Genomic DNA, 26,663 nt, shown 5'->3' on the forward strand with positions numbered 1-26,663 from the left:
AATGCCCCTCCCTTTTTCTTTCAACAATGTCAAATTTATACCGTGCGGTTGACTTTAACTGAACTTCTCTGGAAGTAGTATAGTGAGTTTCAGGAAACCAAAACACTTGTGCAAAGAATGCAATCGCTTAAGTGTGTTCTCCTTCATGCTCATGCAGGAAAGCGATACGTAATGTGTTGTGTGCTGCAGCCGAGTTTATATTCTTTATATTCTTCATCGAGTATGCATGTACTATAGAGCCAGTGTGCATACAGCAGAGGTGCATTAGGGAAAATATATTCTGTGTAGCTGCAACAGGGTATGTGCGGCGCAGAGTAATTCAAGCAGGGTATATGTGCAGTGGTGGGTCGGGCTAACAGTGGGATTGGACAGCCTTCCAGCCTGCTTGCCCTATAGGGAGACTCTGGCACTCTCCCCAAAGCTCTCAGAACCCCCCAGCTGAGTCATTCAACCGCACAGAACCAGGTCAGCGCTCACTCAGGCTTATTTATGTATACAAAAGCCACAACGATGTTCAATCAGCAACCATAAACAACAACAATAACATCAGCGACGTGAAACACACACCCCTGCCTTTCAGTTACTACAGCAGCCCAGTATGTACACAGAAGTGGAACTTTGTGAGTGTGCGTGCGTGTGCGTGTGTGTTTGAGAGAGAGTGCCCATAATGACAGAAGCAAAAAGTGGTTTGTTAATCCTGTAAGTGGTGGAATTTCCTAAAATGTGAGGTTGGTTGGTTGGTTGGTTGGTTGGCTGGCACACACACACACACACACACACACACACACACACACACACACACACACACACACACACACACACACACACACACAGTGAAGTTAGGCTATATCACCCACAGTTAGTCATCACCCCGATCACAAGTTAGATCACAATATAAATGTGTTATTGTAAAAGGGCTGCCTCAAAAATGTTTGGTTTCTGAAGTAGAATGTGGTGAAATCAAAAAGGGGGAACTGGGAAGTGGCACAGACAGCGAGCGAGTGAAAGAAACAGAGAGAGAGGGCAGTGAAAGAGAGAAAGAGGGCAGGGAAAGAGTGAAGGGGAAAGAACAGGGAGGGGGTTGAGAGTGAGAAAGAATATAAGGGGGGAGGGAGTAGGAGAGGAGGATGGAGTAGGAGAGGAAGAGAGAGAGGAGGGAAGGAAAAAGAGAAAGGGAGAGTGAGCAAGCATGAAAGAGAGAGTGAGAGAGAGGCAAGGGTGATGGGAGAGAGTGTGTAGGCGTGTGTAGGCATGACAGACACATGGACAGGGACAAAGACATCAGAAGAGAGAGGGGGACAGACATTAACAGAGAAGAAGACACAGAGTGTGTGCAAAAAGAAAAAGACTTAGAGAGATAAGCAGAGATAAAGAGAATGAGAGAGAGAGAGAGAGAGTGTGTAAGAGAGAGCAGCCAGCCAACAGGCTGACGGAGCGCTCTGTGCGTATAAATAGCAGCTGCCAGCCCTTCACATGTCAACATCACAGCTGTGCAGCGCCATAGCAACACCGTGGAGATGCTCAGTCATGTGAACATACCACAACCCCTGAGGGGTCGCTATGGCCACCGTACTGTAGCTGACCAACCTGTGTGTGTGTGTGTGTGTGTGTGTGTGTGTGTGTGTGTGTGTGTGTGTGTGTGTGTGTGTGTGTGTGTGTGTGTGTGTGTGTGTGTGTGTGTGTGTGTGTGTGTGTGAGAGAGAGTGAGTGAGTGTGAGAGGCACACTTAAGGCACAATTAAGGGTTTGTGACATGGCAGTTTTGCGACTTTGGTGGTTGTAGTAGATTGTGGATGCACAGCCAAGTGACACTTGAACCTTATTGCTCTGGTTTGCAGAGACTGGATAGTTACCTGGTAGTTGGTCTGGTGGAGGAAGAAGTCAGGACACCCTGCTAAGGCCATGCCGTCCACCTGCTCTGTGTCTGCTCAGCCCCAGCTGCCTCTCACTCACTCCCAGCTGCACCTGCGGGAGTCAGAGGCACAGACGGTCTAATAAGTCTCACAGAAGGCTTCAGCAGTCTCACAGACGGTCTAATCAGTCTCACAGAAGGCTTCAGCAGTCTCACAGACGGTCTAATCAGTCTCACAGAAGGCTTCAGCAGTCTCACAGACGGTCTAATCAGTCTCACAGAAGGCTTCAGCAGTCTCACAGACGGTCTAATCAGTCTCACAGAAGGCTTCATCAGTCTCACAGACGGCCTCATCAGTCTCCCAGACGGTCTCATCGGCCTCATCAGTCTCCCAGACGGTCTCATCAGTCTCACAGACGGTCTCATCAGTCTCACAGATGGTCTCATCAGTCTCACAGACGGTCTCATCAGTCTCACAGACGGTCTCATCAGTCTCACAGACGGTCTCATCAGTCTCACAGACGGTCTCATCAATCTCACAGACGGTCTCATCAATCTCACAGACGGTGTCATCGGTCTCACAGATGGTCTCACAGACGGCCTCATCATCTCCACAATTGGAATTGTTATTCTCCATCATTTTTAATAAAGCAACACCTGTTTTGTATGCACATTCACATTTAAAAACGGACTTCTAGGACGAGAGGTGGATTGCTTTAGAGGCACATGGGAACTTATGAGAGCGGGGGACACTTCTGGCTTTTTACCCTCTCCCTGCCCTGCCCTGAGAGAAGCATCATGGCCCTTCGATCAACCAGAAGCCACTGTGAAATTAATGTCTCATTTGAGCGTTTCATACTGAATCATAGAGGTCTCATCTTAGCATTTCATACTGAATCATAGAGGTCTCATCTGAGCAAAAAGCCCAACATAAATGGTAAAAAAAAGATAACGTACCAGGAACAACAACAGCAACCCCTTTCAAGGCCCTCTGTGTGTTTGCTGTTTTTTTTTTTAGCGAATGGCCAATCAACACCATAGTCCTGCCATTTTCAAACCGTCGGAGATAATAACAAAATTAATGTCTCATTTGAGCGTTTCATACTGAATCATAGAGGTCTCATCTTAGCATTTCATACTGAATCATAGAGGTCTCATCTGAGCAAAAAGCCCAACATAAATGGTAAAAAAAAGATAACGTACCAGGAACAACAACAGCAACCCCTTTCAAGGCCCTCTGTGTGTTTGCTGTTTTTTTTTAGCGAATGGCCAATCAACACCATAGTCCTGCCATTTTCAAACCGTCGGAGATAATAACAAACAATCTGATAGGCCAGCATCATCGTCGCATACCTCCCAACAGAAATTAATGGAACACAGAATTTTGCTTTGCTGCCATGTACCGTAATGGAGGACGCAAGTTAAGTGGGGATCTGAAATGGATTCATGCATGGTCATGACCAGATACTCTCATATAACAGTTACAAAATGAATAATACTCAGTTCCTCAAAATGGCACTGTAATTATTCACACACATTAATTAATTTGCTAATAATAATATTAATGATAAAAAAACAATAGAGAAAGTCATTCTATGCAAACACTGTCTAATTGACTAATGATGTACTTAACGCATTGAAGAAAGTCTTTAGCAACACCACCACAACACTCACACCACATGCATTTTTGTAAATATGTAGCCCATGGCAATTCTACATTTTGAGTACAGCAAGAACACATTTAAATGAAGACGTCTTAATGAACCTCATCTCCCCCAAGTTCAGAGTATTCACACATTTGTATATTCAAAGGGTTTGGGAAGGAAACCAAACACTTTTCCTTCACTACATAAGGTGATGGACAAAGTGTGACGGAACTATGAAAGAGAATTCCATTACAGAGCCTTAAGGCCTCTAATGGGTTCTGAACTGCCGTCTGCATAAACTCTTCACTGTCATTTTGCTCAGTACACAGACTGCAGACGGCAAGAAAGAAAAAAGAAAGAAGACAAGAAGTCCGTGCTAACTTCACTTAAAATAGCATGCTGCTATTTCAGCCCTCCCCTTCTCCAAGCTTATCTGTGAGAAAGAAACAGTTAGAGCTTCAGAAACAGGGAGAAAACACACAGAGGAGACTTGTAAAAGGGAGAGAGACAAAAAAAAAACGAGAGAGAGAGTGAGTGAGAGCGAGGAAGACTAGGAGAGAGAGAGAAAAGGAGTGCGCAAGCCCAAACATAACTCGTTTTGGTTTGAGTCCTGGAACATTTTGATCCTCTACGCTTGGACGAGAAGCATAAGCCTGCGCTGAACTGTTCAGACAGGTCACTCTCAAACAGTGCGTTCTGAGTTCTGCACAACCAACAGGGCTTCCGCACGCTTTGTGCTCAACACAAGCCCCCTGAGCGCTGGGCGACCGGAGAAAAACTCTGAGCAAAGTGTCGAACCTCCAAATTAACATCCAGCGACGACAGACAGAACACTGCCGCTCTGCACCACTGGCCAAGCTCAATGGGTTCCCTAATGATGGAACACTGCGTGTGTGTGTGTGTGTGTGTGTGCGTGCGTGCGTGTGTATGTGTGTGTGTGTGTGAGAGAAAGTGTGTCTGTGTGCTCAGCAGTGCAAAAGGGGTGAGATGAAATTAAACTATAAACTCTACTGTACTGTGCAGGCAAAAACGTGTGTGGGTGTGTGTGTGTGTGTGTGTGTGCATGTGTGTGTGCGTGCGTGTGTGTGCGTGTGCGTGTGCGTGTGCGTGTGCGTGTGCGTGTGCGTGTGCGTGTGTGTGGCGCACACGTACATGCTCCCAAAAGACGGTCTTACTCAGAAGGGATTCGTGTTCCGAATTGGTTGGGAATGGCCATGCTAAAACGAGCTCGGATGGGCTTTTTTCTCATGACACTACTGAACCATTTGGCTCAGTCATCTTAAGGGAGGTGACCATATGGGCCCTGCTCCAAGATTAACCTGTACTGATATGTGGACTCATTCTCCGCTGGACACAGTGGGCAGCCCGAGTTCACCTCAGTGAGCTTGTCATGCCCGGGGGGGGGGGGGGGGGGGGAGGATACCACATTACCCAATTAATTTATGCTGTCTCACTAGGTCAAGACTTCATCCGACAACATCCATGTGCTGAGGGGATTTCAGAGGGCATTCAAGCATTAGCCACTGATCCTTCATGACCAAACCGTTGGGATCGTGCAGGACTTTTATTTTGAAGCCTGCTCCAAAAGTCAGCTGGGTCGCTAGCGGCAACCTGTTGAGGCCTCCCTCAGGGCTGCATGGCTGTTGCGTCACGATGGCTGCTTGGACTTCATTGTGTAATCCTTGGCCTTATCAGGGTGCCGTCACTGATTCTGGCACGCATTTGGGGCAGGACTGGACAGGAGCCAGTCAGACAACAACTGAGGCAGGTGGAATTCGAATAACACGCACACCAGTTCCAAACACCAATATGAACACTCTCCCCGATCCTGCCTGAAACCAAAACGCGCACAGAGACTAACTGTCTTCATATCAGTCATTTCCTCATAGAACCACTGAAAAACAAAACAAATAGGCTCGGCCAACAAACAGTGTGGTCCAAAACAAAGCAAAAATGCCAGTTGAAAAAAGCTGTCAACAACAAAAGAAAAATATAATTGATATAAAACAAGACATACAAATATAAATAAAATATAAATAAAATATAAACATAGCACAAAAAGTAAGGAAACGGTATGAGATTTATCGCCAAGGAGCATTGTTACAACAAAGAAATAATCTACCAAACACAAATTCCCTTACTTTTTGTGCTATGTTTATATAAATAGATTGCAGCATAAAATGTAGCCCGCTCAATGTCGTATGCAGATGAGGCACTCTGAGAGGAAGCTTGAATCCTCTGTGGAGATCCGACAGACACACACACCAAGGAGAACCTCATACGATTCCTCCCAAACTACATCAAGGTCTTTCTTCGAGTGATTGTTGAGTCTTTTTCAATCACCTTGATTTTTTTCTCATCTGGTCCAGACCACATGCACCCCCCCCCCCACAAACACACACTCACACTCAAACACACACACTGCCATGAACTCCAAACTAACAGTCTCCAGAGAGCTATAAATGGCTGCTCTTGTCCTCACTGGGCCGCCTTGTGGGACAGAGGAGTATTTATAGATACGAGACACAGAAGCAGCACAGGACAGCACACTTACACACACACACACACGCCACGGCGCACAACTCTGACGGCATGCGCGCACACACAAACTGACACAGCACACACACATAAAACAGCACACAGGCACATAACACAGCACACACAACACACACAACAGGAATGCACACCACACTGACACAGCTCAAACAGTCCTATGATTTTTGTGTGCAGTGTGCTGTGTCAGTGAGTGTGTGTCCGTGTGCTGTGTCAGTGTGCTGTGTCAGTGTACTGTGTGTCAGTGTGTGTGTGTCAGTGTGTGTGTGTCAGTGTGTGTGTGTCAGTGTGTGTGTGTCAGTGTGTGTGTGTCAGTGTGTGTGTGTCAGTGTGTGTGTGTGTGTCAGTGTGTGTGTGTGTCAGTGTGTGTGTGTGTGTCAGTGTGTGTGTGTGTGTGTCAGTGTGTGTGTGTGTGTCAGTGTGTGTGTGTGTGTGTCAGTGTGTGTGTGTATCAGTGTGTGTGTGTGTGTCAGTGTGTGTGTGTATCAGTGTGTGTGTGTGTGTCAGTGTGTGTGTGTCAGTGTGTGTGTGTCAGTGTGTGTGTGTGTGTGTGTCAGTGGGTGTGTGTGTCAGTGGGTGTGTGTGTCGGTGTGTGTGTCAGTGTGTGTGTGTCAGTGGGCTGTGTTCGTGTGCTGTGTCCGTGTGCTGTGTGCAGTGGGCTGTGTGTGCTGTGTCAGTGGGCTGTGTGTGTGTGTGTGTGTGTGTGTGTGTGTGTGTGTGTGTGTGTCAGTGTGTGGCAGTGGGCTGTGTAAGCAGTGTGCTGTGTGTGTGTGTGTCAGTGTGCTGTGTCAGTGGGCTGTGTCAGTGTGTGTGTGTGTGTGTGTGTGTGTGTCAGTGGGCTGTGTCAGTGGGCTGTGTCAGTGTGTGTGTGTGTGTTAATGTGTGTGTGTCAATGTGTGTGTGTCAATGTGTGTGTGTCAATGTGTGTGTGTCAATGTGTGTGTGTCAATGTGTGTGTGTCAGTGTGTGTGTGTGTGTGTCAGTGTGTGTGTGTGGGTGTCAGTGGGCTGTGTCAATGTGTGTGTGTGTGTCAGTGTGTGTGTGTGTGTGGGTGTCAGTGGGCTGTGTCAGTGTGTGTGCGTGTCAGTGTGTGTGTGTGTGTGTGTGTGTGTGTTTGTGTGTGTGTGTGTGTCAGTGTGCTGTGCGCAGTGTGCAGTGGGCTGTGTCACTGGGCTGTGTCACTGGGCTGTGTCAGTGTTAGGGCTGTCAAAATTGCTCAAAAATAACGTTCGAATATTCCCTTTAAAAAAACACATACATTCGAACATATTCGAATATCTGGTTGCGCATTAGGCACGTCAATAACAGGACAAATTAATACAACGAGACCTAACTACTTGTAGGCTATAGGTAATTTCTTTAAGTTAGTACATATATAACAACATATTACCTACACAAAAATAAGTAAATTAACTAATGGCCAAGACCGCAGACCTTGCGCCTCTCGCTCGCACACGCACCCTTTCTCTCTCTCTCTCTCTCTCTCTCTCTCTCTCCCCCGCATCGTCGCACTCTCGCCACATAGCGGTTTAAATGAACAACAACAATAAACAAGTGTTGATCAAGAGTTTTATGCAAGCAATTTAAGGCCGCGCAAAATATGGAAGGCTTCATTCAGTGGTTGAAACAAATATTATTAACATTAATTGAAGTTTTACAGTATAGAACCGCCATTGAACGCACCGAGTGAGCTGTGCTGTGGTAAACATGATGGAACTTTTCCTTGGCATGAAGCGGCAAATAATCAAACCAGCGATGAAGCTGTTGTAGCCTATCTTGTCTATTTTCTACTGTCAGTACAGTAGCGACTAGCCCACACTGGTAATGTTTCTGTTAACGTTAAAAAAAATGAGGCACTCAGTTATACAATTCTACGATTCAATTGGTGACTGTTCCACGGCTAGTGATATGGTACCTCGCTTCCAATGCTTCCTGAAGCCTTTCCCATTCATCGGCCTCATGTCCTTGCATATGAACGAAATCAATTTTTGCGAGTAGTCCTCCTGTCGTGCAGGAGACAACGAACTTTTGGCGGACGGCGCAAAATATGTATCCAGACGTGGCTGTTTCGCTGAAGTTCCACATATTATGCCATATTCACTTGGGTGCACATTTTAGAGATGTAGCCTCGAGTTGCTAGTTGTTGAATGGTAGGCTTACTAGCTTACACAGTACTTTAGCTGTAGGCTCAACAAGTTTACCATCAACAGACGTAAATCCGAAATGTTTCCAGACATCACTCTTTAGATTTTTGGGGGTTACAATCACTTTCTCTGCTGGGGTCAAGCTGGGTTCTGCACTTTCTGCCATCTTCCACACAAGTCAACTGTCAGTAGTGACACTGTGCAGACAGTGCGACTCCTGTGACCTGTTATTAAGGTGAAAGCAAGCAATGGCATGGAGCACACGTGGTGTAGAACTATACTTCACTTCACTTCTTCATCAATCCTATTTACATTTATTTCCTCAGGCATCTCATTATCCTAGCGTAGCGCCGCTAGTGGATTGTAAGGTGTACCACACCTGTCCCTGAACTGCTGCCGCTGCGTTTTTTTTTTTTACATTCGAAAATTAATTTTCACATTCGAAATTCTGTTTTTAAAAACTATCCAAATATATAATCAAATTTAGAATATTCGTTGACAGCCCTAGTCAGTGTACTGTGTGCAGTGTGCTGTGTGCTGTGTGTAGTGTGCAGTGTCAGTGTGTGTGTGCAGTGTCAGTGTGTGTGTGCTGTGTCAGTGTGTGTGTGCTGTGTCAGTGTGTGTGTGCTGTGTCAGTGTGTGTGTGCTGTGTCAGTGTGTGTGTGCTGTGTGTGCTGTGTCAGTGTGCAGTGTGCTGTGTCAGTGTGCAGTGTGCTGTGTCAGTGTGCAGTGTGCTGTGTCAGTGTGCAGTGTGTGTTGTGTCAGTGTCAGTGTCAGTGGGCTGTGTCAGTGGGCTGTGTCAGTGGGCTGTGTCAGTGGGCTGTGTCAGTGGGCTGTGTCAGTGGGCTGTGTCAGTGGGCTGTGTCAGTGGGCTGTGTCAGTGTGCAGTGGGCTGTGTCAGTGTGCAGTGGGCTGTGTCAGTGTGTGTGTGTGTGTGTGTGTGTGTGTCAGTGTGTGTGTGTCAGTGGGCCGTGTCAGTGGGCCGTGTCAGTGGGCCGTGTCAGTGAGCTGTGTGCTGTGTCAGAGTGTGTGTCGGTGGGCTGTGTAAGTGGGCTGTGTCAGTGGGCTGTGTCAGTGTGTGTGTGTCAGTGTGTGTGTGTGTGAGGGTGTGTGTGTGAGGGTGTGTGTGTGAGGGTGTGTGTGTGAGTGTGTGTGTGTGAGTGTGTGTGTCAGTGTGCTGTGACAGTGGGCTGTGTCCGTGTACTGTGTGCACACAAAAGCGTCTGCTAAAGTAAATGTAGCATGCAAATGCACCAAAGTTACATCTGTAATCACCTACGCTGAGTGGCTGTCTACAAGACAACAGCATGTTTTGAAAACAAAGTTTTTCCTTGGCGTTTTTAATTTTTTTTTGCATCCAAACGACACATTTTGAGAACTCATCCTCTTCTGTATGGATATGCAAAAACTAGTGCAAATGCTGCTGTAAGCCATACAGACATTATAACTCTATGGAGTAAGTATAAATAAATAAATACGTAAATAAATGCATAAATAAATAAATAAATAAATAAATGCTGAAATAAATCAATAAATAAATAAATGCATGAACAAATGTATAAATGCTTTATATTTATTTCTACATTTCTACATTTATTTATTTCTACATTTCTACATTTATTTATTTCTGTATTTCTGTGTCCATATGTAAATGAGGTAGGAGGTCCTAACCTCAGTCAACAGCATGATTGGTTACAGGAGTGTGCTCGATTCGGGTCTACTAGTTCTGCCTTACTGACGGAGCAGATTCGAGATGTCACTCGACGTCTACTTGCCTGATGAGAAGTGCGGTGCAGTGCTGACTGGTTGGTCAAAATTGTTTCCCCCTGATAGCCTTATCATAGAGTAACACAGTCCTGTCCTTTCTATATTAAATGCATTTTGGTTCCCAATTGAATTAAACCCGAACCCAATTCCTAAACCCAGCTGTCTTTATTATCGATATTTTAATGTTGTTTAGTCAGTCAGCGGCTAGGCTAGCATGCTAGTCATGCTCCGCTAGCATAGAAACTATAGAACGTCTAGTTACTGCTAGCTTTCTATCGGTTAAATTGCAGAGGTGACACTAGCAGGTAGTAAGTCATATTTTCCCTACCTATATTGTTAATAAAGTAATATTTCTTTATCGTTTCATTAAAATGTGCTGGTGGGGTCTGATTAGCTTTTGTTGGAGGGAAGGATGGTAGCACTAGCTCCACTGTGCTACTCAGAAAGACTAACAAGTGCTATCTAGTAGTGGCATGGTAGTTTAATGTGAAGTGTTGACTTTATTACCTAGCTATCTGGAAACTGTTTACTGGTATTCTAACTTGGTTAAATAAAATGAAACTGACTGGACTTGACTTGGTTTTAATCATCTACTAATAATTTTTCATGTTGATATCTAATCTATATCACTAGGGAGGGAGATGAGGAGATTGAGTATTTTGGACTTTTTTCAGCCAAAGAAAGCAAAGCTGGAAGGAGAATTAGATAAAAATCAAAGTCAGACAGATAGGCAGTACACTAGAGGAAGAGGCGAATGGAGAGAAGAGCCAAGACAATGTTACAAGGCTACAAATGTTTTGCTGGCATAAAGTTTAAGTAGAGGAGGGTGGGTTGATAGTACTTGTATTGTTCTGATCCAATGTTGTGCCAAAAATAAAGCAGGCATACAGTTTAACCCTTTAAGTCTATTTTTTCTAAGATTGATTTTATTATTCAGAATTATATAGGATGTATATGCTTTTATTCAAAAGGTATTTTACTGTACACATACGTGGACACCATGCCACAAAGGGACACACCCAGTGTATTATATATGGGCAGCATAGCCAAGAGGATGGTGGGGCATGTCTCTATGATATTTATAACATCCTGAAGGAATAATCATCAGTTCAGAGAAGATATGGTTAGGTGTTTGAATCAGTTTGAATTTAGCCATACTTCATAACCCTACTCACAATGTATTCTGCATGGGCAGCAAAGTAAAGAGGCAGGTCACATCCTTAAGGCATGCTTTCAGGAATTATATTGTAGGTGGTTGAATCAGTTGTCCCTTAATGGTTCAAGCCCAGACAGAGGGATTTCCCAGACACCCGATTTATCTATACAAAAGGAATTGAGTATGGGTATAGCAGTGAGGAGGGTGGGGCATGTCTCATGTGATGTTGCATCACATCCTGAGGGAATATACTGTCAGAAACGATGGTTTAGGTGGTTGAATCATTTGTCCCTTGATGGTACAATGACTCAATACATACTTGACAAGACAACTTGAATGTAAGCCTCTATTGAACCTAAAAAAATTGAAAGTAAAAATGATTTCTGCAATTTCCATAAACTACTGCGAAAATGTATGCCCCCCTGCTGGAACCTCATGCCCCACCTTTGCCACCCCAAGGCAAAATCTCTAGAACCGCCACTGTCCACTGGGTGTCTGGGTGTCATGCTATGTGACGGCGGAGGTGGCGAGCTTGGCGCGTTAACATTAGAAGTACTCGGTGCTGTAAAGAAAATCATTGTAGTAGTGAAGTAGTGAAAATCATATAGGTGCCAAGTTCAATAATTATTAAGCTCAACAACTTCAGTTTCTAGCTATACTTGTTACAGGCTTAAACAGAAGAAACTCACAATTTTCAAGCTGATCAGCCACATCCCGCAGCAGGTCTGCCAGCGGCCTCCCGTCGAGGCCATTACGCTAATTGGAGCTGGTTTGCAACATTACTGGGAGGAAGCCTTGGGATCGGGAATCGTTCGCTTTTGTCTGGCTCTCCGATTTGACCAATCATGCTGTTGACTGAGGTTAGGACCTCCTACCTCATTTACATATGGACACAGAAATACAGAAATAAATCAATGTAGAAATGTAGAAATAAATAAATGTAGAAATGTAGAAATAAAGAAATAAATATAAAGCATTTATACATTTAGTTTTGCATTTATTTATTTGTGCATCTATTTACGCATTTATTTATTTATTCCTGTATTTATTTATACATTTATTCATTTATTTACGCATGTATTTATTTATTCCTGTATTTATTTATACATTAATTCATGCATTTAATTATTTCATCATTTATTTATTTATTTATGCATTTATTAACGTATTTATTTATTTATTTATTTATGCATTTATTTATACATTTATTTATGCATTTATTTATACATTTATTTATGCTTACTTATGTCATGTTTAGTCCTCCATATAACTCCGCATCGTGACGTAAATGAAGCATCTGCACTGATGTTCAGAAGCCTTTCGTGTTCAGAAGATTATATGATCACAACCACACAAAGTACAAAGGAGAAGAAAACATCAACTTGTAATTAAAACAAAAACACCAGAGAAAAACACTTATGATGCGTCTGATGGTCAAGTTGGAGCCTAAACATTTCGGAATGCCTGCGACACATATCGCAGTGTATGCTATGCTTAATAACTATGCAGTCATTCGGTCATCCAACTCTTTGTTTTAAACAATGATCTACAATGAATCCTGCTCTATGGAATAGCACCTTGCCATGCACCAGTACATACATACCACACAGCTATGAATTAAATCAAATGACCCACAATTCCCTGATGTACTGCACAGTCACAACATGCTACGTCCATTCATGCACAGCCTACAAGTACAAACACACTAAACTGATGTTCAGCTTCAGCTTAAACACCTGATGCATCACAACACAACACCACACAACACACTGGGCACATGGCACAACATAGCAGCCCAGTGCTGTCAGTTGGACACTGCACAGAAACAGCTAGGCAAGTGAGATAAGGGGAGACTCTGAGAGCGGGCAGTGTCCTGACCACGTGCTCTGTGTTTCGTGTTGTAACTGCCACAGGCTACTATGGAGGCATTATAGAGGCAGGCGAGACAACTGGTGAGCACATGTTGAATTTGATGACCTCACTGTGTCGCAGTCAGGCTGATGTCACAGCGGGAGCTATATGCATGAATGTTAGAGAGAGAGAAAGAGATCGAGTCTGAGTGTCCGTCTGTGTGTGTGTGTGTGTGTGTGTGTGTGTGTGTGTGTGTACTATGCCAATCTTTTTTGAACAATTATAAAAACATCATGCCCTGTTGACCTTGGAGCTGGGTCAAAGACTATACTGCAAGTCAAATAACAAATTTAAAGTTACATGGTTGACTCACAGTAATTATGCATTAAAAATAGCAGCATTTAAAGAAAATTGTGGCAGGGGGTTCAGTGTCCTGGTGGAGTTGAAAAAATATTCTGTTAAACCACGAGGCTGGCACAGGAACCTCGGTTTTAGCCACAAATTAGCACGCAAGCCTTTCCAAGCTCTCTACGGGTGAAAACTTCAAAGTATGACAAGCCGATAAGTCAGCTTGAAAGGGAATAGGATAGCAATGGCCCGAGAACCATGACAGGTGATGAGAACCTTGGAGTCCCTTGAAGTCCTTCTTAATGACTGCACTAAGTGATGGGTGAGGGTTGAATCCCCCCCTGGTGAAAAAAAATCACTTTCCAGAATTTTCAGTGATTTCTGGGGCTCCCATCATAGCTGTAGATATAGCTACTGATAAAACATAATCTTTTATAGCAACATGAAGCTGCACCAACCACCCGTTACAACACTGACGGCCAACGGCCAACCCCATCAGAGGCTACGTGCCAAATGGTATTCCATGCCCCCCCCCTGTGACCCTGTAGCAGCAGATCTCTGTGGCTTATGGAAATTACCAGGACGCTCCTCTCCTACCCATCCACCCCGCCCCCACCCCTGCCCCAACCGCTCTCCCAGGCTCTCATGGGAACACAGCCTCAGGCCACACATCCAGCCACTCCTCGTTTAATCCAGTTATTACCGATCCCTTGCTTTTATCATTCGTTTAAAAAAAATGGCTCGAGAGGACAGTGCTACAGGTCACTCTACAGGTTCACATCTTTTTTCCCAGAAATCAATTTCTGGCCATGGCTGTCCAATAAGGGAATGAATAGGTGTGTGTGTGTGTGTGTGTGTGTGTGTGTGTGTGTGTGTGTGTGTGTGTGTGTGTGGTGTGTGTGTGTGTGTGTGTGTGTGGTGTGTGTGGTGTGTGTGTGGTGTGTGTGTGTGTGTGTGGTGCGTGTGTATGTGGTGTGTGTGTGTGTGTGTGTGTGTGTGTGTGTGTGGCCCTTCCTGCAGTCTTTCAATGAGTTAATTAGAGTGAGACAATGAAAGAGAAAAAAAGAGCGAGATCGGCCGGACGAGAGCGAGAGAGAGATTGGGGGGGGGTAGATCTGAACAAAATCTATCTGCTATGCTGATTGGGCCAAAAAGGCCTAAAGTCGGGCAGAACAGCAAAAGAGCAGAGAAAAGTCGAGTGGATTAGCAAAAGGTGTTCAAAGGGGTTGGGACACTGTGACGGACTGGCACTCTGTAAAAGGAGAGTAGGAGCTTGGCGGGTACAATGTGCTGCTCCAAATCCTGAAAATAAGGTCAGAATCTATCCAGGACATTCCAAACAGACAGACCCCACACACACTGACCACACACACACACACACACACACACACACTGACCACACACACACACACAAATTGCTTGTAGATGGTAGAATGGAGCCCCATGGGTCTTGCAGTCACATGTTGCTCTGGCTACACAGGGATTCAGACCACTGGGACAACACGGTGAGAAGGTTGATGGGTCACTCAACCTCAAAACTTGTCAAAACACATGTCGGAGTACATGTCGGAACAGATTGTCAGTCAGACACACACACACACACACACACACACACACACTAAAGTGCACACAAACACATACACACACACACCAACAAACACACACGCAAACACACACACACACAAGGAGCACCAGCCATACGTCCATCCCTAGTGTAGCTGTTCACGCTGAGAACTGGGGCTGAACAGCGTCACTGGAGGCCCTGGTCCCATTCCCTTGACCAACCACTCGCACTCACTCACTCCCTTGCCCACTCTTTCCCCCTCCCTCTCTCACTCTCTGTGAAACCAGACTTTATGTAACATCACAGTGTATACAATACCCCCTCTCTCTCCCTTTCTCTCCTTCGCCCTGTTAATTGCAGTTTCCACCGGGGGAACATGGGGAAAGCATGGGCTTATGTTTATATTTAGGTGAATACAGGGAAGACAGAGGTAGTACAAAACAAGGGAGAAAAAGAGTGAAAAGAGGTAAAAGGCATGAGAGGAAAAGAGAAGAGAAAGAGAAAGAGAAAGAGAGAGAGAGAGAGAGAGAGGTGTAGCTATGTGGAGTTTTATTTTCACACATCAGCTGGCTTAAGTTGTTGTTACAGTCGGTCAGAGGTGACAAGGGCCTAACCTGAGGTTCTTAGCCGGGCAAAGCCGGCCTGACTCGGACATTTGACATTTAGTGACATTTAACACCTGGCCAGAAAAAGCATTAGTCTTTGGTTGACCTGAGCAGGAGAAGGGGGAGCGTGGTGCAGCAAAGCCAGAATTACAAAGGCCTAAAGACTCTGACAGAAGAGTAGGGATCTATGGCTGACCATAGGAGACACAGGAGGCTGACCCCCCCCACCCCCCCCCCCCCCCGGTAAGGTGACACTGCTGCACTCAGGCCAAGTGCTGATAAATGTCTCTGAGTGTGTGTGCATTTGAGTGCGAGAGGCTGAGTGCGAGTCTGGCTGTGCTATTAAGACTAAGGTGCAACATACGAGTGAAAAAGGGGGTGGTGGGGACAGTTAGCTTGGTTACCATCCAACGCATATTTCAAGAGCATTCATGAAAATTTGGCTAAAGAAAATGCAAATCTGTGCGTGTTTCCATCTGCTGTGTTAGGCAAATTAAAAATGAACACTCTTAAATCAAGGGAGGAGTTGTGAACAGCTGTGGGATCAAAACATAAGGTTGTCAGGGCAACAAAGGAAACATCTAAAAACATATATAGTGGAATAAACCCGTTTCAACCTTAGTCGCATTATACCCTATACGAATCGGAAGTTGATCCACCTTCCTGTACCGAATCGAATTTCTTATTCCATATACAGTTCATTTCAAGGATTTTCTTTTCCAATGGTCAAAGTTTGAATCAGAAAGTTGGATAGAAACCCAGTTAGTCAGACTGAGTCAGCACATGCCTTTAAACATCTCACCTTCAATCCTAGCTTTTCTTCCATTGTTCAAAAGACCCAACCCCCCTTACTAAAACAATCTGGGTGCTCCTGCTGGGGTCTGGAAGAACTAGTCGACTCAGCACCTTGCTGGGTGCCGCCATTTTCTTACACCTTCACCCCATTCTCAACTCACCACACACTGAAGGGTTCAGTCTCCCACCAGTTATATTGTTGTTGTTGTTTTTTTAAGCTGACAGGCAACTGAAGCACAGCAATTCACTGACAATACTTTAGGTGATGAAATAGGCATTGTTGTAAAATAGTGTGGTAAGTAGAAGAATTTGTATGATCTTAAGGCATGTCATGTTTGACCATGGGGGACACCCTTGATTTCTGAACTGAATTGTGTGTGAACTAACTGAATCATCTCTGGTAGGTGAGACTGAGGTTTAACACCAGGTAATGGGAGAAAATGAACACTCTTCTCAACTGATGATACACTAATGAAGGCCCCACACGGCTGCACTGGGATGAAGGCACAGAGCCACTAAACGCCCTACTTTGGCCTAACCATAAGCTCTAAACCAATGAAATAAGCCAGATAGAAGAAAAGTCTCTGTCTATCTGTGTGTACGTGTGTCTCTGTGTGAGAGAGACTGAGTTTCTGTGAGCCAGAGGGAGTGAGTAATCTGCAGAGTTTGAGTCCTCTCTAAGCTGCCCTGCAAACACCCAAAAAAGACCTCTGATAACAATTGCAATAGCTCACATGCACAAACACATACACCAGTCTATTGCATAACATTTGAGAGCGGTTACTTGCTAATTCTTCACAGGGTAAAGCCGGGTAATTTAAAAGCTGTTGTTTGTTTTACTTATGCATATGTTACAGCATATCCTACTGACATGACAAATATAGGAGAACCTCAGTCGGAATAATGTTAACTATACAGACTTCATGAAGGAGAGCGAGGAGAGTCCACAGGCAAACACCACAGTGACTATAGCGCAATACAGATCAAATTTCAATCCCTTACAACCTCAAATACAATCGAGAGGGAAGCTAAATAACTACATCAGCAGGGGTGAAATTGCAAACCAAGAACCAGTATTGTGAGCCAAAATAGAGAATGCTAAGCGGTTTGTGACAGACACTTGGGGACCAACCTACACACTGGTGTATGTTGTGAGTAGGCCTACTCACTCAGTGAGACCTACTGTCACTGACAAGACAAGCAGACCCCTAAAGACAAAGGGAAAGAGAGAAAGGCATGATGGAACACATTGGTTGACACACAAAAAAAGTTTTGTCTAGTTTTAACAGCTATATATATATATCCCTACACTTTGCCAGAAAGATTGGCTTCTTTACAAAGTACCCTACCGCACAAATTATGAGGAGTCAGCAGCGATCTAAAAATACACCTACCCACGTCCACAAAGTGAGTCCTGTTTGTAAACACCAGATCACAAGTCAGCCAGACACCTGAGTTTTATGGCTACCATACGGAGTGCACTGACTATCCCACTCAAAAGTTACATAAGGTAGCTGCTACCTTACCACGAGGCTCCCCCGACAACTCTGATAACGGCGCGCATTAGGAGTAACACAGCGTGCGAAGTTAGCAATGATCATTCGTCACCCCATGACATAGTAACTAATAACGTTGCACGCATATGCGTGTGATCAGGTGGGTCGCACAGCCCGGTGGTAGCTTAGCTAACTAGCTAGCTATGACATTTGAGCCCTACCAACCCCTCACCCTTCATTTTCTCCGCCTCTCGGCCGTTTCAAACCGCCACTTGTACGAAAAAAACAACATGACATCACTAAAAAGTTGTGTAAGTAATCACATTACTGGGTCGCACAGCGACAACATTATTGAAATAGCTTACCAACAACTATAACGTGGATTTGACCAGAAAACTCACCTCCAAAACAGCGCTCACCAAGGGAGGAATACACCGAGGATATCGGGAGCGAGGAGAGTTTTTAACCACCCGTAGCCTGATTCAGCTACCCTGGCTAAAATGGAAAGGTTCACTATAACCTCAACAAATACAAAGTTGTTCGCTGAACTCTGTGTTGCCTCCCGCGGTCTGCATTCCCGAGGAGAGGCAGGCAGCGTCCACTGAATCCTCGCTCAGCTGACTCCTTCGAACACATGAGGGCAACTCCTCCGTGCCCGCCCCGTTACGCACTAGACACCTCCCAGACTCCGTTCCCGACATTTTAACCCCTTAAGAACATTTCGGCTTGAGGAGGGAACCTAAAATGGATTGACCCGTCAAGATGTGATTTTGTTCCAACTACATACACCTCCCCGCTCTTTAGGACATGAACTGAAAAAGTTACCTGGATAATAGACAAATATTAAAGTAATCGACAGGTTTTTCTCAAGCGCACGGTCGATATAAGACTTTGCATGTGAAGTTAAGCACTCACGTGTTCTGCCGTTCTGGTGTCCCGGTGTTGCGCCTGTAGCCTAGCAAAATGTAGCATATTGAGTTATTTAGTCTTGCAATGTTTATGGTTGTTTTTCTTTTCTTTCCTGTTGAATTCAGCAACGACTTTTGAAAATGGCTTAAACTACAGTACCAGACCTAGCTCGCTGGGACTAAACACCTCATGGTGTAGCCTAAGCAGTTAATTCAGTTGACAAATTAATTGTATCTATGTGCCCCCAACTACTTTATGGCCCAATGATTGGCTAATTTTCAAAATGGGTGCAATGACATGTTCAGTCTTTGAATGTAAAATTTGCATTTAACTGGAACATAATGAAGCTGTAAATTACTTTTTTTTTAACTGGTTAAGGCAAATGTGCCAGTGTCAGGCAATGGCCTAATTGTGAAAACGTATGAGACTAGTCGATTTTTTTTTTTTTAGATGTTATGTTTGCTTTTGCCTACTCCCCATCCTCTTGTTGAACCCAAATACAGTACATGGCCACTCTCACACCCCTCTACAGGCCTACACACGGACAAGCTAGCTGTATTGTGAAATTGGCCCACATAATTCCATTTTATTACCATATACTTTAAAGTTATCATTCAGACACACACAAGTAGGCCTATGTGCAGTTAATGTTCACACTGAAGCCCTTTGTAAGCACAGTTGAGAAATTACATTCAACAGTCATAAATGACAGTAAAAATCACTATCACGATGACATTTCATCCTAATACAGCTATTCCGCTCTAAAAGGAATTTGAAAGCGTCACTAATCGGACAACAAAAAGGAATACCTTGGCAGCGGAGGAAGCAGCAATTCCAATAGCTGCAGATGACAAGGGGAGGGAAACCGGGTAAGTGTGTGTTTAGAGGGGAGGGTAGTAGACATAGAAATCAATATCCAAGTCATTTCACAGAATGACATGGCACGTTGCCTTTGCTGGCAAGAGACCGCAGAGTCCATGGGGGAGTCTGCTTATGGGAAGGCTGCTGTTTGGTTTTGGTCGGCTGGAGTGGATGAGCAGTTAGCTGACAGCAGCCCTGTTGCGCAATTGCACAGCCCGGAGGAAGATATTATCAGACTAAGCTGCAGATGCCGCTGGCAAAGCCAGCATTTCACCGAGGTGTGAAAGGAAGACCCGGTGTGACATTTAAGAGCAAATTTCTCTTGCCTCCTTATCATGCCCAAAGTTAAAGTCTTATAGTAACATAAGTTATATCATGCAAACACACACCATGTTAATAATCCACACTTTTTACATTTATATGTAGTCATTTAGCAGACACTTTTATCCAAAGCAACGTACAAAGGGAGAGAACAGTCAAGCTACGAGCAATTGAGACCTAGCTTAACAATAAATACTATTTTACATAAGAAATCGGAAAAAAAAGAAAAATATACTTTTAAAGATTTAAACTCAGATGGGACCGTAACATTCCATTCAGTGGTTGGGCTCACATGGGTTGGACCCACCATGTAAACACGGAGTGTTCCTAATATCAAACAGTCTTGTGATTTCATGTTTGGAGACAAATGTTTGGAGACTGCAGATGTTTGAAGACCTACTTCATTCCCATTCTTCAGAGAAAGCTCAGAGGGAGGGATTTCTTAGAGAAGTGCTCGATATGACTACAGGTTAGGTCTGCTGACCCAACCACAGAAGTCTTGTTCTCTACAAAAACTGATATCTGTCAACTTTAATAGTCTGTGTACCACTGAGGAAAGTAGTCCTATTGTGGAAAGCATGATGGGGTGGCATAAATAGTGTTTGCTCTAAGGGGGTCCAGGCACTTAAGACAATTCTATTGTTTTGGGCCTATATCAATAAAATTGAATTGAATAAAAAGTAGACCCAAAATTGGCTCATACACAAGCATGATATTGGCAAACTACAGATGCTGCTTGCACCACGTCTTTTAAGCTTTTAGCTTTTAATCAGACAGGATAGTGAAAGTAGACAGGAAATTATTTGGAAAGAGATGGGGAGTGGGATCAGGAAATGACTGCGGGTCCGATTCGAACCCGAGTCCCTGTGGGTGTTCAGACCAGAGATAGTGCTTGCACCACAGCTCCCCCCACACTTGTGAATACTGATGCCCAAACATTGTTTACACTTCGAAGCATGTGGCTCCAGATCAGCCCACTTCGGCCCTCATTTTGGTCTGGACATGTTCTGCTGGTCCGTAGCTTTTGTTGGCCTCCACACTGCTGCGTGTGACTTCTGCATTAGCTAGTCTAAAATGTTAACATTCAACAATTAACTGGGTTGTTTTTGGCCAGTGTGCCCGGTGCAGGAACACTCACGCAGCACACTTACATGGCTGTGTTGAAATGTGTAGAGAATTAAATATGAGTTTAGTGAGCTATCTTACTCTTTCTAGTAACGTTACAATTTGTAGCTCTAGTTTAGCTGTAGCACTAACTCAAAACAAACCTTTAAGGTGGTAGTAGAATGCAGTATTTCCAACTTCCTTTGCCTCATGAATCATTGGCAACTGATTAATGGTGGTAGTACCTGAAAACGCATTCTTTTTTCTTTGTTTTTGTATCTAATGTCCCTCGATGCAAAAGGCAGCAGGTGTGCTTTACATAGCCTAGACTAGCCAACAATCAAAACCAACATAAAATATAGCTGCAAGCAGCGATGGCGGTTTCCTCCTCCAGACATTGCGAACCAGGGAAAAATGTATTTTTGTGACAATTTGTCACTGTATAGAAAAATCCATGCTGCAGATTTGCCAATGGGATATTACATTTCAAATGCATTACTTTGAAAATCCTCAAGGGCCATGGCTTCAAGCTAAGAGTGAGAAGGGGTGTGGTCATCCCTAAATTTCCTTAAATGTTGTGTGTGTGTGCTTACGTGTGTCAAAGGAGCCTGTCCCTGTGTGTGTGTGTGTGTGTGTGTGTGTGTGTGTGTGAGAGAATCTGGAGCGCACACGCGCGCAAGACCAGAGGAGCAGAGGCAGAGACTACTTTTCATCTTACAGTCAATTTTTTTTCAGATTTGTGTTCTAAACATTCTCAAGTGTCTTCACATGAACTTGTGATTCAATCAGAGTATCACTTTTTGACCTGTTGATGTGTAAAGCATTGTTTTAGCGTGAACAATTTATCCAATTTGCTTTATATCAATCATTTGAAGATATGAAGTTGCCTTTGCACATGGCAACATGTTGTAGTGTCTTCCAGTGACATATCAAGTTTGGTGTTGATTTGTCAAAGATTTGCCAAGATATGACTTCACTTCCTGTTTGGCGACTTTTCGGCTGAATTTGAGTGGTTGTACCGGACAAACGGTTGTGAGGATCAAAATTCTGTTGATAACTTTTGTGAAGCTAGGTCTGAAGATCATCTCTGGCGATTTTGATGAAGATTTGCCAAAAATTGTAGGAGGAGTAGGCTTTCAAAGGTTTTTGATAAAACCGGAAATAGCGGAAAATCTATATAACCGGAAATTGACGCCATGTGGTGGGTTTAATTCGTCTTGATCCAGGGAATCCAATGGTACCTCATTTATGAAAATCGGCCATACGGTTCAAAAGTTGCGTGTGTTACAAAAGTCCAACTTTGACCTGTTGGTGGCGCTAGAGTGGTGTAATGAGAGCCATGAGACTTGGTGTGAATGAAGAAGGGACTGTCCTTAATGAGTGTGCCAAATTTCACAAAAAGCTACCATATGGTTCTAGGGGCTGCCATTGACTCCCATGGTACAAGAATAAATATAGCTGCAAGCAGCGATGGCGGTTTCCTCCTCCAGACATTGCGAACCAGGGAAAAATTTATTTTTGTGACAATTTGTCACTGTATAGAAAAAGGCACATACTATTTGCACCCGGGTTTAAAACCCTCTAGATCCCATAGCGGCCGTGGACGGCCTTCTTGTAGAATCCCATAGCGGCCGTCGACGGCCGTAACTTTTAAAGACATGGTGTGAATACTACAACATTAATATATGAAAAAATACACCGCTAATGGATAGATTAACTTCTTACTTTTATTTTGAAACCGGAAACGGGTTATGCTGTCATTGGCTTTTTTTTAAGTATTTGCTAATTTAACCTCGCTACTGACAGATCGCCTAAGATTACAGTGTCTGTTGGAGTAAAGGCTAGAAATCAGAGACGTCTACATCTGTTCTCACTGGATGATACCGTATGTTTGTGCACCAATGACGACGACTAATCACGTTTGTATGACAGTAACGATCCTGTTTGAGAAGTCAGAAATAAAAAACCGTATTCAAATAGAAATATAAGTATCCTCCTGTTTATTTCTGACTAGCTAACTCGCCAGTAACGTCTTCGTATGGCAGTAACTGAGAAGTGTTGGTTTACAAATAGCACCAGCCTCATCGTAGGCCTATACATAGACAAAAGTCATAGCTAGATCAGTGATGTTTGAATAGATTGTAAAGCCATGACACTTTTATTAGCAGAGATATGTAACATTTAATAATTGGTCTTTGAGGGACGTTCAGTAAAGCTAATTTTCACGTTACCTCACTTGTGGAAATGGCGGTCAATTCGTGACTTTAGCAACCTACGAAGGAAGCACCCGCGTCTGTGGGTGAGAGCTATTATTTGCACAAATAAACGACGTGGGTAATCGGCTGCGTTTTCTGGTTTTCAGAAGAAATGTCTTACAATTTGTATCGTCATCTCAATTTCCATGACCAGTTTGCCAGCTTACTTGCTAGCTATCTACATTGACTGAGGTAACGTTAGTCTGAGGAGTTCGTCTGGAGTTGGTTGATAGCCAGCTATTGACTCAGCCTCATCACTTACTAAACTGATCAGTTTAAGATAAATAACATGTATGGTAAAAAAAAAACTTCATCTCTTCTAGTATTTCAAATCCCTCATTTGTTTTGAGCTGTAAGCTTATGGTAACAACAGTAGCTACAATCAATAGCAAGGTCATCATTGAACATTGAAAACCTCATATTGAAATGGTATTCAGCAGATTATTCGACAGCCAACTAGTAATATGTTATGATGTTAAATTTTAAGCTTGTACAGCTTTTATCCTGTGGAAAAGCTAATCACAATGAAATCAGGACCAAGGTATAGGACATCACTACTACAAAAATCTATAGTAGATGTGATATAGCTTGTCTGTATGTAGTACACACTGGGATATTGAGCTGATGTTGTGGCATAAAACAATTGACATAAAAATGGATGAAACAATAATGACTTCCACTGTGATGGCTTACAATAATAGGATAGTTTTTTCTTTTTCTTTTATGTGTCAGGATGTCAGATGTTCCACCTCATCTGAGGGTAGAGAATTGAGTGAGGGTGCTGTGGCAGCAAAGAGAAGTGAGGACATGGGGGGAGAGGAACAGCGAGAGGCCTGATGAGCATAAGGAAGCTTCAGTAGGACATAGTAGGTTTCTCACTGACGGAATTGAAGATGGAAAGATGTCAGCTTACAAGTGGTGTTTGTATAGGTAGTCTGACATTACAGTCTGTAGTCTATAGTAGTCTGACATTAGATCTATAACTACCCTCACATAGTGTACTGGTATGCTCGATGGGTTAAGTGTTCTGGGAATGTGTACATGGTATTTGAGACGAGTGAAAATGATTGGAAAAAACTGTAAAAACAAACTTTTCCGTTGGTTTGTACATACAAGTTTTGTGTGGCAAGAATGCCAGGTGTGATAAGGGGTACAGTGGTTAGTGTTATTGGCTAACAAGTAGGCTATCTGACCTGGGTTCAATTCCTGGCCAATGAAAGATGATAGTGTAAATCACTTTGGATAGACATGTTTGTTTTAGTTCCCTTTTTGGGTCACTTTGTCTCATTGATGGCCCATGACTTTCATAAGCAGCAGTAATAGTGGGAAAATGTCTTCATTAACACCTACAGTACATCTATATTTTACATGTATGTACATTTCAACGCAAATGCTGTACAGCGGTAGTTGGTAGCAAGGCTGCAAAACAAACAAAACAAAGATGTAAACTAAATCCCAATCAAGATGTAAACTATATACATTTATGTAGGCTAAAAACTAAATCTGTCTTATGTCAAGTGTATAATTTAATTTGTCTGAAAATACAGCATCTTTCCATCTACAGTGATCTAAATTGTGTCTGGTTAAAAAACTAAAGTGAACTGTTTTGAACAGAGTATCTAAATATCTTGAAAAAAAAAAATGCTGTAGTTGCACAGCATTTTGCTGGTGGTGAACATTGACTGCATTTTGGATCTAAGCAATGGAAAAGTATCCCATTTAGTTGGTCTACTGCTGGATGTGTTAAGTGTTTTGAGAAAGAGTACATGGTATTGAACCAAGTGTGAAAATGATTGGAAAAAACTGTAATGGTCTCACTTTCGGAAGCTTGTTACCAGAGTCTGCTATCCCTGGGTTTGAACAGGGTAGGTATCTGAATAACTCCTCATACTTATTTCATGGCATTGGTGTCTGCCACATAGAACACTTGTAAGGCTGGATCAGATGAACAGTAGTCAAGAAAAGAGGGTATATGATGGATACCCAGGTGGATGTTTATCCTCACAAACACCTTCACCTCCTCCACAAATGTATTGCACCAGGATGCTTTTGAAGAGGCATAGAGTTAGGTGTTTTCCACCAAATTAGCAAAAATGTTGGTAATCTGTATGGTTAAGTAGTGTTAATATTTTAATATTTATTAATTTATTTACAAAATATATAACAAATACTAATAAAAAACATTAAGAATATATTAAATATAATAACTACATCTGCTGTACGGTTCAAAACGTATGAATTTGAACTTTAGGGTGTGTGTAATGATTTGTATTTTAATATTTGTAGAAGTCACTAATACATATTTGATGTCATATTAACAAAGAATTTATGCCCTTTCAAACAAAACAAACTTGTAATTGTAATTTTTCTTTTGTTTTCTAACTGTAACTGTTTGTTTACAGAATAACAAAAAATGAAGGAATTCTCTGTTTTTCGTGGGATTTTGCTGCAGTGTTCTAGAATTCCGTTGGGGTATAGAGGGTTAAATAGCAATAATGGTATTTACACCCAGTGTTAATAGGCAATGTGGCTATTTACACCCGAGTGTAAATAACATGGCACTATACAGACAGACACCAGGGTGTTCATAGTCAGCAATGTTATCCATGCTGCAGACTTGCTAATGGGATACAACATTTCAAATGCATTACTTTGAAGATCCTCAAGGGCCTTGGCTTCAAGCTAAGAGTGAGAAGGGTGTGGTCATCCCTAAATTTCCTTAAATGTTGTGTGTGTGTGCTTGCGCGTGTCAAAGGAGCCTGTCCCTGTGTGTGTGTGTGTGTGTGTGTGTGTGTGTGTGTGTGTGTGAGAGAGAGAATCTGGAGCGCACACGCGCGCAAGACCAGAGGGGCAGAGGATTGAGAAACACCCTAGCAATTAGCCAAGCATGCATATTTCAAATATTCACCAAAAATCTACTTTTCATCTTCAATCTACTCTACATCTTGGTGTGAATGAAGGAGGGACTGTCCTTAATGAGTGTGCCAAATTTCACAAAAAGTTACCATATGGTTCTAGGGGCTGCCATTGACTCCCATGGTACAAGAATAATAATAATACCTACGATAACAATAGGTTACCTCCTACCGAATAATAATAATAATACCTACGATAACAATAGGTTACCTCCTACCGAAGGAAACCTAATAATACCTACGATAACAATAGGTTACCTCCTACCGGAGGAAACCTAACAAGACTGGTTGTCTAAAATTACACGGATCATTCCCTGGAAGTCCAGTTTAGTAAACACAAATAATCCTATGTTTTTGTGTTGGAGGAATTGAGGTTTCATAAACATAATGAGGCTTCTGCGTTATAGGCCGAAATGGTCTGAGTTCCCAGGAATACTATGTGTTTGGACACAAAGGCTTTTATTTGGTTGTGGGCACTGAAACTCCCTCCAAATTGTTTCCCCCGTCATTGAAGTTTATGGG

The 26,663-nt window shown here is 43.2% G+C and overlaps 1 protein-coding gene across 2 annotated transcripts in view; it reads right to left on the reverse strand.

The window, feature by feature from the left end:
- The window catches only part of LOC308381509 (growth factor receptor-bound protein 10-like), a 94,823-nt gene extending 76,480 nt beyond the window's left edge, over positions 1-18,343 (reverse strand). Inside the window, exons 1-2 of one of the 2 annotated variants that reach the window (XM_080859096.1) lie at positions 18,178-18,343; positions 1,853-1,964 (exon numbers count right to left, since the gene is read on the reverse strand). In XM_080859096.1, coding sequence (XP_080715222.1) covers positions 1,853-1,903 — 51 coding nt within the window. In that variant the 5' untranslated portion in view covers positions 1,904-1,964; positions 18,178-18,343. Of the gene's footprint in view, positions 1-1,852; positions 1,965-11,806; positions 11,922-18,177 lie in introns of those variants that run through there. The other variant, XM_080859097.1, reaches the window with a different exon arrangement.
- Positions 18,344-26,663: the final 8,320 nt, after the last annotated feature.

Source organism: Sprattus sprattus, assembly GCF_963457725.1.
Source record: "Sprattus sprattus genome assembly, chromosome: 20".
NCBI classification, from domain to species: domain Eukaryota; kingdom Metazoa; phylum Chordata; class Actinopteri; order Clupeiformes; family Clupeidae; genus Sprattus; species Sprattus sprattus.